At 43.3% G+C, this 12,937-nt stretch overlaps 1 protein-coding gene across 1 annotated transcript; it reads right to left on the reverse strand.

Annotated features, from left to right (window-relative positions):
* Positions 1–2,701: 2,701 nt before the first annotated feature.
* On the reverse strand, positions 2,702–12,906 carry cq039 (CQ039 protein). The gene is given in 6 exon segments (NM_001173827.1): positions 2,702–4,234; positions 5,884–6,014; positions 6,341–6,442; positions 7,079–7,186; positions 9,995–10,054; positions 12,609–12,906. Coding segments are annotated over 6 exon segments (654 nt in total). The 5' UTR covers positions 12,798–12,906; the 3' UTR covers positions 2,702–4,170.
* Between the last annotated feature and the right edge of the window lie 31 nt (positions 12,907–12,937).

Below are 12,937 nucleotides of genomic sequence, written 5' to 3' on the forward strand. Positions count from 1 at the left end.
TGCTTACTTTCGGCGGGGGGGGCGGGGCGCGTGCACAGGACGCACTAGGCTGTGAATACGCACTGGTGACACAGTGCGCAGCGCCGGCGCAGGATATCCTGGACCAAGAAGGCGAACTGGAGACCAGGAGCGCTGGGCTGGCACCACCCTTCCTGGCTGAATGCTCAACCTAGCACGGCAAATGTGGGGCGCGGGCACAGATCGCACTGGGCTGTGAATGCGCACTGGCGACACAGTGCGCATCACCGCATAACACGGTGCTTGCTTCTTCACTCGCTCCCCATGGTAAGCACGGGGAGTTGGCTCAGGTCTTCACCCTGACTCTGTCAAACTCCCCGTGTGCCCCCTCAAAAAATGTTGGGGGGTGCCTCTCGTGCTTCAGCTTTTGCCGTGCTAGTTCCTCGTAACGTTGCCGTTCTGCTCTCGCTGCCTCCACCTGCTTCCCCGGCAGGCTGTTATATCTCTCCAATACCTGCTCCCTAGTCCAGTCTATCCTTTCCTCCAACTCCTCCAGCGACCAGGATGCCATCTCCTCCCGGGCACACTGCTTAATCCTGTCCTCTTGATCACGCTGCTTGGTCCTTTGGTGGTGGGTGATTCTGTCACGGCTGTCGTAGGAATGAGAGGACCAAGGTGCAGCGTGTGTGTCGTTCCACATTTTATTTAATCTGTGAAACTTTGCAATTCATAAATAAACTGAATAAACAAAACAACAAACCTTGACGCAGAGGAGAAAACAAACACTACTCACAAATAATCACCCACAAAACCCAGGAAGAAAAACCCCTACTTAAGTATGATCTCCAATTAGAGACAACGAGGACCAACTGCCACTAATTGGAGATCATCCCAAACAAACCAACATAGAAATACAAAAACTAGAACCTAAGAACATAGAAATAGAACACATAGAATAAACCCTCCTGTCACTCCCTGACCTACTCTACCATAGAAAATAACAGCTTACCGTGGTCCGGACGTGACAACACCTGTCAGGTGGACGGATTATCTTGTCAAACGAGAAATTCTCACTAACAGGGATGTAAATTAATTTGTGCACACATTGTTTTAGAAATAAGCTTTTTGTGTGTGTGGAACATTTCTGGGATCTTTTATTTCAGCTCATGAAACATGGGACCTACTCTTTACATGTTGCGTTTAGATTTTTGTTCAGTGTAGTATATGTTGGACAGATGGTTACTTGAGGCAAACATGATTAACGCAAACGTATAGCATATGCGAGTTCGAAGCTCATCACGGGTAAAATTTAGCATCTAATGATTCTCCATTCGTATTTGGGAAAATGAACATAAATTCAGGAGGTGGAAAGAACCAATATCGCCAGGCACCCCTATTTGGAATACCCCCACTGTACCTCCAGCGTTTAATGATACCACCTTTAAATTCTGGTTCCAAAGCAGCAGCATCATACATTTTGAGCATGTGTACTATGATGGATCTCTGCTGTCATTCAATCAATTACAAGAAAGATTTGGACTATCCAAAGCCGATTTCTTTATGTTCTTACAACCCAGAAATCTTATTCAATTCGCTTCAACAAAATCTAGATGAACCTAAAGGCCTCTAGCATAGAAAAAAAACGAAAGAAGCTTCTACGCCAAAGATGTTGACTGTCAAGTTATATCAAGGGTTGATTGAAACTCTACCTGATCTAAAGGAAGAAATGGAGAACTATTGGTCACAGATATGTGAAAATGCTCATATCTGCTCCTACAACATGGGACAGAAACTACAGCAATTTAAGATCATTCATAGGACTTAGCACATTCCTGCCGGAATGCATGTAATGCACCCAGAAATGTCACATCGCTGTTGGAGATGCAAAAAGCACAAAGAACCCTATCAGTGGAGGCTGGTGGGAAGAGCTATAGGAGGATGGGCTCATTGTAATGGCTCGAATAGAATGAATGGAACGGAGTCAAACATGTGGTTTCCATGTGTTTGCTGTGTTCAATACCGTTCCATATATTCATTCCAGCTATTACAATGAGCTTGTCCTCCAAAAGCTTCTCCCACCAGCATCCTCTGAACACTATTCTGGGATAATGTATGTGCTATCATTTTATTGTGTATAGGAATTTTATATCCATCCATCTCCAAGATTATGTCTGGTGGGAAATGTAAATATTGGTGATCAATATCAGAGAAAGTTTTGTAATCCAGGTCTAATTGCTGAGGAAAAATGAATAGCGATCAATTGGTACACCTCATATTCACCCTTAATAACAAACTGGAGGACTGAAATACCAAGCTACACACCATTAGATTCGATATAATATCAAATCAAACATAAACCAGACACATTTGACAGAATTTGGAAATCGTATGTTGACCGTCTTAGAGAATGATTTGTATAGTGGGCGTTTTGTTTTTGTGTGTTATGAGAACACAAAAATAAAGTAATTGGTTACTTTCACTGACCGCCAAGGATCTAAATAAGGCGATTACGCCGATACGTAAGCCTGTTGGTACGTCAGATCAGATCAATGCAGAAACAGAGCTCAGTTTTCTTTATTTTCCAGGCGTCACCAGTCGAAGCGTCCTGGGGTAAGGAATCCTTTTTTTCGTTGTGACCCTAGAATACTTTGTTGTAAACTATTGACACAACATTGTGTATCAGGTATGACCACTAGAGGGCAGTGGCTTGTAAGTAGGAACAGGGAACCAAGAACTGCACACATTTTTTCCGCTGTGCATTCTTGACCTTGATGTGGCTCAGAATTTACATGCAGATAGAATATTTATTTAGTTCATTGTAGGTGTTTGTATGAAGAAATATAAAGAGCAGAACCCATTGCTAGTATGTCATTGCAGTACAGTTAATACAACAGTCATTTTTCAAGAAAAAGACAAGGCATTTTGATATGATTTACTCCATTCCTCATAGCCACAACCAGTCAGGTCACACCAATCTACTTTCAGTCCACACACACACACATTTTGATAAGCTTTAAAAAGATGGCACCATTCCATGGACAGGGACTGCTTTAAAAGGCAATTAGACACAATATTTCCTTTAATGAGAAAGAGACACATTTAATACTATCATGATAGAATAAATCTGGTTTCTGAAAACAAGAGTTGTATGGTTGATGTCAGAGTTGTACTGTTAAATAATGTTGCATAGTTAACGATGAGGGGGCATGGGCTTTATGATTTTTTTTGTCAGTGAAAAGTAAAATGCTGCCGACTGCATGGGGCTAAGAACATGACTCCATGTCAAATCCAACCAGGATCTACGCGTTGCGTTACATTATGTATGTACACTGGGTTAGCAGTGTTGCACTGGAGTTAAACACAATGTGTGGCAAATAACACCAGCAACAGAAGCAATCATGAATGTCACCTCGTTAGTCAGAGACCTCCAGGCACTCATTACTCTGTCTTCTGAAGCTTTAGAATGGGTAGCTGAAGAGGTAACTTGCAAAATCTCTTCGCAGGCAATCAGAGAAGTTAGCTGAGCTTTCCAATAAAATAATAACACTGTCATTCAATGAGCTATAAAGTCTTTAAAGCTCCAATCCAAAAGATGCCTGACCTGTAGTTCTAGAACTACAGGTCAGGAAACTTTATTCCAAATGCTGACATTCAGCTTCAAAATTGACCCAGCATATGATAAGAGTAAACTTGTAGAAGAATCCTTGTCCAATATCTGTTCAGCTCAGCTGTGATTGGATAACAGCAGACAAGTCCCCAAGAGGGAATCTTCAGCTATATGTATAGTGTCCAAAGATAAGTGCTGTAGTAATGGAGTCCAGGACTCGACCTCAAAGCAGCAGAGTGAAAGAAAACAAAATATTTTAAACCAGACATTAAAACAAATTAAGAAATTATAAAGCATCACACTGCTGCAGCTGTCTGCCCCAATCTTACGACTGAAGTTCCTGCCTGCCCTGGGGCAGAGCAGTCCTTTCCCTCAGTCTTCTGCATCCATCTTTCCATCCCTTAATCTGTGAAAGCTCCAGCCTAAAAGACCTCCTTCCATCTGTCCATCAATAAATCCATAATTTCCTTTACTTCATCCTCAGACGTCCTCTTGGTAATCGTAACAACAGTTTCCATGTTCCCTTCTCCCCAGTCCTTCCCCAGACTCAGTAGCTTCTGCAGGCCTTACAGTCCTTCTGAGCCAACAGAGCCACAATTCCTGGGTCACCGGAACTCATAGATGGCTGCACTATGTTCTGGAACATGGGTGAGGTTCAGAGACTGGTACCTGTGAAGGAGATAGACAGTACTAGTTAGTGTGGAAAGTCAAGAGAGGAGAGATGCATTGGCCTGTCCCAAATCAACCTCTAGTCCTTGCCTCATATCTTACAGAGAACAGTGCATTCTGTTTAACTTGACTGAAATAAAAATCACATAACTTCATGCCCCACAGAAACAGGGCATGAACACCATTCTGACCTTGATAACCTGAGGACATCAAATATTTGCAAAACCAGTCTAAATAACAAATAAAAAGTTAATCTCTCCTCTGCTCTCATCCTCCTAGACCTATCTGCTGCCTTTGATACTGTGAACCATCAGATCGTACTCTTCACCCTCTCCGAGCTGGGCATCTCTGGCGCGGCCCACGCTTGGATTGCGTCCTACCTGACAGGTCGCTCCTACCAGGTGGCGTGGCGAGAATCTGTCTCCGCACCACGTGCTCTCACCACTGGTGTCCCCCAGGGCTCTGTTGTAGGCCCTCTCCTATTCTCGCTATACACCAAGTCACTTGGCTCCGTCATATCCTCACATGGTCTCTCATATCATTGCTATGCAGACGACACACAATTAATCTTCTCCTTTCCCCCTTCTGACAACCAGGTGGCGAATCGCATCTCTGCATGTCTGGCAGACATATCAGTGTGGATGACGGATCACCACCTCAAGCTGAACCTCGGCAAGACGGAGCTGCTCTTCCTCCCGGGGAAGGACTGCCCGTTCCATGATCTCGCCATCACGGTTGACAACTCCCTTGTGTCCTCCTCCCAGAGTGCCAAGAGCCTCGGCGTGACCCTGGACAACACCCTGTCGTTCTCCACTAACATCAAGGCGGTGACCCGATCCTGTAGGTTCATGCTCTACAACATTCGCAGAGTACGACCCTGCCTCACACAGGAAGCGGCGCAGGTCCTAATCCAGGCACTTGTCATCTCCTGTCTGGATTACTGCAACTCGCTGTTGGCTGGGCTCCCTGCCTGTGCCATTAAACCCCTACAACTCATCCAGAACGCCGCAGCCCGTCTAGTGTTCAACCTTCCCAAGTTCTCTCACGTCACCCTGCTCCTCCGCTCTCTCCACTGGCTTCCAGTTGAAGCTCGCATCCGCTACAAGACCATGGTGCTTGCCTACGGAGCCGTGAGGGGAACGGCACCTCCGTACCTTCAGGCTCTGATCAGGCCCTACACCCAAACAAGGGCACTGCGTTCATCCACCTCTGGCCTGCTCGCCTCCCTACCTCTGAGGAAGCACAGTTCCTGCTCAGCCCAGTCAAAACTGTTCGCTGCTCTGGCACCCCAATGATGGAACAAGCTCCCTCACGACGCCAGGACAGCGGAGTCAATCATCCCCTTCCGGAGACACCTGAAACCCCACCTCTTTAAGGAATACCTGGGATAGGATAAGTAATCCTTCTAACCCCCCCCCCTTAAAAGATTTAGATGCACTATTGTAAAGTGGTTGTTCCACTGGATATTATAAGGTGAATGCACCAATTTGTAAGTCGCTCTGGATAAGAGCGTCTGCTAAATGACTTAAATGTAAATGTTAATTTAGAGAAAATAAATAATCAGAAGTGATGATGCACAGGAATATGTTCTAAGTTATCAGTCATAAACTGTTCATGAATTAACCCGTTGGTATTTAGTGTCCCGTTACCATTCTGAGCTCCTGTGGTAGTAGTACCCCTCAATGGTGGCTGTGGACTTCTGGAAGCAGATATAGTAGAAACCAGCAAAGGAAGCACCGCTGATGTCTTTAATTGTGTGATCAGGGACCAGGAACTGTTCCTGTGGAGGAAAACAACAGTTAGTACATCATTATAAGCCGGGGCGGCAGGTAGCCTAGTGGTTAGAGCGTTGGACTAGTAACCGAAAGGTTGCAAGTTCAAATCCCCGAGCTGACAAAGTACAAATCTGTCGTTCTGCCCCTGAACAGGCAGTTAACCCACTGTTCCTAGGCCGTCATTGAAAATAAGAATTTGTTCTTAACTGACTTGCCTAGTTAAATAAAGGTTAAAAAAATACATTATACAGAGGAAATGTTTCCAAACTTCATTTGCATGTTTTCCTTGGTCAGGGAAGAAAAGGTGACATGCAGTCAGGTTTAAGCTTACCTTCCACCTCATGAAAATGTAGTCAGAGTTCTTCAGCTCATCGTAGTCAAACTCATCCGAGTTGAATGTTTTTGCATACTGGTAGAAGGCTTGGAATTTGCCCTGGAGCCCAAATAGAAAATGGTTAAAACACACCACATGGGGTCCTTTTGCTGGAACAGTACAATCTGTTAACAATCATAACTATTGTTGTTGCTCGACAAATCTACTGATATCAGACTCAGACAGTAAAAGCCAAACCACTCTTCTGTAGCAACCTGATCTCAGAAACACAGAACTAGAATCATGTGTAATTGCATCAGATGCTGGATAAGGTTCTAGGGGAGATGCATGAGAGGAGATATTAACCAGACATAAAAATAAACTCTTAGCACGGGCCAGCTTAATCGAATCCTCTCAATTGAAAGCTCCGCCCCCACTTTCAGCACAACCTTCAATCAATCCTGATATGACCAAATAAAAACCCAGAACAACTGTTGTTTGTCAGTCGTCGCATCCCAGAGTCTTTTGGAAGAAGTTCCAAAACCACTTGTTAAGTAGTCTGTCCACAAGAGATGAATAGCAACCCAACATCATTCATGGGGGGGTGGGAGGGGCAGGGGTGATGCCCCCACATTCTCACCAGACAAGATTAGCCTACTTCATTTGGATCTGAGGTCTAAAGCAGAGCAACGTTGGTGGAAATCACGTTTTTTTTATTTTTATTAGGCTAAATTAAAGATCACATCTTCGATTTACCCAGTGCTTGCGATCCACATCCTCATCTGCATCCCACTTCCTGGTTAGAAATGGACGCTTCCTGCTGATGATCTCCCCAGCAAAGAACGTAGTCAGAGTGGGGTACTCCTATGGAAGAACATCACAACAGAGAAAGAGAAAGAAGTTATAGGCTGGGAATCAAATCAAACCAAATTTTATTTGTCACAAGTGAAAATGCTTACTTTAGAAGCCATTAACCAATAATGCCGTTCAAGAAATAGAGTTAAGAAAAAAATTTACTAAATAAAACTACAGTAAAATAAATAATAACACGGCTTTAAACAGGGGGTACCGGTACCAAGTCAATGTGCGGAGGTACAGGTTAGTTGAAGACATTTTTACATGTACAGTTGAAGTCGAAAGTTTACATACAACTTAGCCAAATACATTTAAACTCAGTTTCACAATTCCTGACATTTAATCCTAGTAAAACTTCCCTGTCTTACATCCGTTAGGATCACCACTTTATTTTAAGAATGTGAAATGTCAGAATAATAAAGAGAGAATATTATTTATTTCACCTTAATCATTTCATCACATTCCCAGTGGGTCAGAAGTCTACATACACTCAATTAGTATTTGGTAGCATTGCCTTTAAATTGTTTAACTTGGGTCAAACGTCAGTTAGCCTTCCACAAGCTTCCCACAATAAGTTGGGTGAATTTTGGCACATTCCTCCTGACAGAGCTGGTGTAACTGAGTCAGGTTTGTAGGCCTCCTTGCTCGCACACACTTTTTCAGTTCTGCCCACATATTTTCCATAGGATTGAGGTCAAGGCTTTGTGATGGCCACTCCAATACCTTGACTTTGTTGTCCTTAAGCCATTTTGCCACAACGTTGGAAGTATGCTCATTGTCTATTTGGAAGACCCATTTGCGACCAAGCTTTAACTTCCTGACTGATGTCTTGAGATGTTGCTTCAATATATCCACATAATTTTCCTACCTCATGATGCCATCTATTTTGTGAAGTGCACCAGTCCCTCCTGCAGCAAAGCACCCCCACAACATGATGCTGCCACCCACGTGCTTCACGTTTGGGATGGTGTCCTTCGGCTTGCAAGCCTCCCCCTTTTTCCTCCAAACATAACGATGGTCATTATGGCCAAACAGTCATATTTTTGTTTCATCAGACCAGAGGACATTTCTCCAAAAAGTACAATCTTTGTCCCCATGTGCAGTTGCAAACCATAGTCTGTTTTTTTTTATGGCAGTTTTGGAGCAGTGGCTTCTTCCTTGCTGAGCAGCCTTTCAGGTTATGTCAATATAGGACTCGTTTTACTATGGATATAGATACTTTTGTACCCGTTTCCTCCAGCATCTTCACAAGGTCCTTTGCTGTTGTTCTGGGATTGATTTGCACTTTTCGCATAAAAGTACATTCATCTCTAGGAGAAAGAACGCATCTCCTTCCTGAGTGATATGACAGCTACATGGTCCCATGGTGTTTATACTTGCGTACAATTGTTTGTACAGATGAACAAGGTACATTGAGGCATTTGGAAATTTCTCCCAAGGATGAACCAGACTTGTAGAGGTCTACAATTTGTTTTCTGAGGTCTTGGCTGATTAATTTTGATTTCCCCATGATGTCAACCAAAGAGGCACTGAGTTTGAAGGTAGGCCTTGAAATACATCCACAGGTACACCTCCAATTGACTCAAATGATGTCAATTAGCCTATCAGAAGCTTCTAAAGCCATGACATAATTTTCTGGAGTTTTCCAAGCTGTTTAAAGTCAGTCAACTTAGTGTATGTAAACTTCTGACCCACTGGAATTGTGATACAGTGAATTATAAGTGAAATAATCGGTCTGTAAACAATTGACTTGTGTCTTGCACAAAGTAGATGTCCTAACCGACTTGCCAAAAGTATAGTTTGTTAACAAGAAATGTGTGGAGTGGTTGAAAAACTAGTTTTAATGACTCCAACCTAAGTGCATCTAAACTACCGACTTCAACTGTAGGTAGGGGAAGTGACTATGCATAGATAATAAACAGCAAGTAGCAGCAGTGTAAAAACAAAGACAGAACAGTCTATGACTTGGGTGACTGGAGTCACAGTTTTTTTGGCCTTCCTCTGACACCACCTAGTATATAGGTCCTGGATGGCAGGAAGCTTGGCCCCAGCGATGTACTGGGCCGTACGCATTACCCTCTGCAGCGCCTTAAGGTCGGATGCCGAGCAGTTGCCATACCAGGCGGTGATGCAACTGTTCAGGATACTCTCGATGGTGCAGCTGTAGAACTTTGAGGATCTGGGGACCCATGCCAAATCTTTTCAATCTCCTGAGGGGGAATAGGTTTTGTCATGCCCTTTTCACAACTGTCTTGGTGTGTTTGGACCATGATAGTTTGTAGGTGATGTGGACACCAAGGAACTTGAAATTCAAAGAGAAAGGGGGCATGTTCAGCTCTCCTTTTCCTGTAGTCCACGATCAGCTCCTTTGTCTTGCTCACATTGAGGGAGAGGTTGTTGTTCTGGAACCACACTGCCAGGTCTCTGACCCCCTCCCTATAGGCTGTCTCATCATTGTCGGTGATCAGGCCTACCATTGTTGTGTAGTCAGCAAACTTAATGATGGTGTTGGAGTCGGGAGTACAGGAGGGGACTAAGCACGCACCCCTGAGGGGCCCCAGGGTTGAGGATCAGCGTAGCAGATGTGTTGTTGCCTACCCTTACCACCGGGGGTAGCCCATCAGGAAGTCCAGGATCTAGTTGCAGAGGGAGGTGTTTAGTCCCAGGGTCCTTAGGTTAGTGATGAGCTTTGTGGGCACTACGGTGTTGAATGCTGAGCTGTAGTCAATGAACAGCAATCAGAAACATGATGAAAATAAAAGCATGAGATTCAACCTCTATTTAACCTCTTTTCAGTATCACGTAATTCATTCTCACCTCTGTTAACCCTTTGATCTTCAAGTACCCACACAAGTATGAGGCTTCCATGGTCACATGCTGAAAGAAACAACACTTCATTGTGAATATAAAGGCTGGACATACAGAAAGTAAGACGAATGTAAAGCTGATTTCTGCTGGAGTCTCGGGACTGATAGGAGAGCTGGTAATGAAAATGTTAACCCTATCACATGTCACTTCCATTAATGATATGGTCATCCTAAAGCTAGGTTTAATTAAGCAATAAGGCCTGAGGGGGTGTGGTATATGGCCAATATTTCCGCTAAGGGCTGTTCTTAAGCACGACAACGAAGTGTGCCCGGACACAGCCCTTGGCCATGGTATATTAGCCATATCACAAACCCCTGAGGTGCCATATTGCTATTATAAACTGGTTACCAACGTAATTAGAACAGTAAAAATATAAATTGTTGTGGTATACGGTCTGATATACAACGGCTGTCAGCCAATCAGCATTTAGGGCTTGAACCACAAAGTTTATAACGGCTGTTAGAGCATCCCTGACAAAATGTAAGATGACACTGGCAGTAGGGCTGGGAAATATGGCCAAAATATCATATCAAAGTATTTTCCAAATTTGATGGTATGACGGTATTTAACGTTTTTGAAAAAAAAGTTTTTTGCTTTGAGTAGTGCGTGACCCTACGTGGAAGCACATTCAATGGGTCATTCTTCATTCTGATTGAACAGTATATAACAATACAACCAAAAATAATTTCCATCAATTTCTGCATTCATTTGAGACAATTTCCACACTTTCACATAGGGCTGCATGATATGGGCAAAAAAATTAGGCCTTATTTTTAACCAAACGTGATTTGACTGCCGATTTAGATCAAAACACTTGGGTAACTGTTGGAATCATGGAAATAGAATGATTATTATAATTACACTACTGTTCAAAAGCTTGGGGTCACTTAGACATGTCCTTGTCTATGAAAGAAAAGTACAAATTTTGCACATTAAAATAACATCAAATTGATCAGAAATACAGTGTAGACATTGTTAATGTTGTAAATGACTATTGTAGCTGGAAACGGCAGATTTTTGATGGAATATCTACATAGGCGTACAGAGGCCCATTATCAGCAACCATCACTCCTGTGTTCCAATGGCATGTTGTGTTAGCTAATCCAAGTTTAACATTTTAAAAGGCAAATTGATCATTAGAAAAACCTTTTGCAATTATGTTAGCACAGCTGAAAACTGTTCTCATTAAAGAAGCAATAAAACTTGCCTTCTTTAGACTAGTTGAGTATCTGGAGCGTCAGCATTTGTTGGTTCGACTACCAGCTGAAAATGTCCAGAAACTAAAACACTTTATTCTGAAACTCATCAGTCTATTCTTGTTCTGAGAAATGAAGGCTATTCTATGTGAGAAATTGCCAAGAAACTGAAGATCTCGTACAACGCTGTGTACTACTCCCTTCACAGAACAGCGCAAACTGGCTCTAACCAGAATAGAAAGAGTGGGAGGCCCCAGTGTACAACTGAGCAAGAGGACAAGTACATTAGAGTGTCTAGTTTGAGAAACAGAAGCCTCACAAGTGGCAGCTTCATTAAATAGTACCTGCAAAAAAACAGTCTAACGTCAACAGTGAAGAGGCAACTCCAGGATGCTGGCCTTATAGGCAGAGTTTCTCTGTCCAGTGTCGGTGTTCTTTTGCCCATCTTAATCTTTTATTGGCCAGTCTGATATATGGCTTTTTCTTTGCCTAGATGGCCAGCATCCCGGAGTCGCCTCTTCACTGTTGACGTTAGACTGGTGTTTTGCAGATACTATTTAGCTATTAGCATTAGCTGCTGACACGATTTAGCTAAAACCTGCTAAGAAAATACAAACTAATATCGTAATTATAGCACGCACGAAGGAAAGTGGCAACAACATTGCTGCATGTGCTGCATTGACCATGCAGACCAAACAAGTCTCGTGGTCAAGCAACAAATGCTTGAGTGACAGGGGGCGGGACTAGGTCTGTGTGGAAAGCAACATGGAGAGCAGAGATGACTCAAGTAGCGGAGTAAACTTTACTTATATATAAATAAATGGACGTTACAATACTTATCACATTTAACAAACCAAACATTCAAATATAGTTATATAAGGTAAAGTAAAAACCCAAACCGGTCCATGCATCAATACCGGCATATAGTAAAATACGGAATACCGCCGAGCATAACCAGTGTTGGAGAGTAATGTTAGTGAACGACATGTAATTCAACTAGTAACGTTAATTTAACTACATTTTGCATTAGCTTGGTGGTAGTTTAACTAAATTCAAATATATGTAGTGCTTTCAGTAGTTAATTACTTTTTGCCGTAAAGTGGTGTAACTTACTACTGGAACACTTGACAAACATAGGTACAGGTAAGCGTTTTCAGAATTGACATTTTTACAATAATGGATGGATGGCGTCTCAATGTTGTTGCTAGTAAATCCCGCGACTAGTCATCAAAACTCGATAAAAGAGAACGGAGTTGAGGGTTCCTCAGGTAATTTTCTGGAAGCTGTCAATCATTACGTGTTATGACATGTCAGCAAAATGACTCGTCAGCTGACTGGCAAATTAAAGTTTCATAAATCGAACTTGCCTGCAAAACAACCTCGACATCGTAGGAGTTGCCTTTGCTCTTCTGGTGTCCTCGGAACTTGGAGCCGCTGTACAGAAGTGAGGCGACAACCCCGGGCTGGTGGGTGTTGATCGGGGGAGCCGGGATAAGCGAGGCCGAGGATGTGAAGGCCATGGGGGTGTTACGGAGGTATCCAGCGGGGACAGGCATGATTCGGGTACCGCGGGGAGGACACCGACCGCAGTCAGTGGCCGTCCGGGCGATAGACGTGGGAAGGGGGTACGGAGAGCACGAATGAGGCGGCTCACCTACATCCAAATGCCTCCAAATTTGTAAGCACGTCAGTCACC

Source organism: Salmo salar, chromosome ssa01 (assembly GCF_905237065.1).
Source record: "Salmo salar chromosome ssa01, Ssal_v3.1, whole genome shotgun sequence".
Classification (NCBI taxonomy): Eukaryota; Metazoa; Chordata; class Actinopteri; order Salmoniformes; family Salmonidae; genus Salmo; species Salmo salar.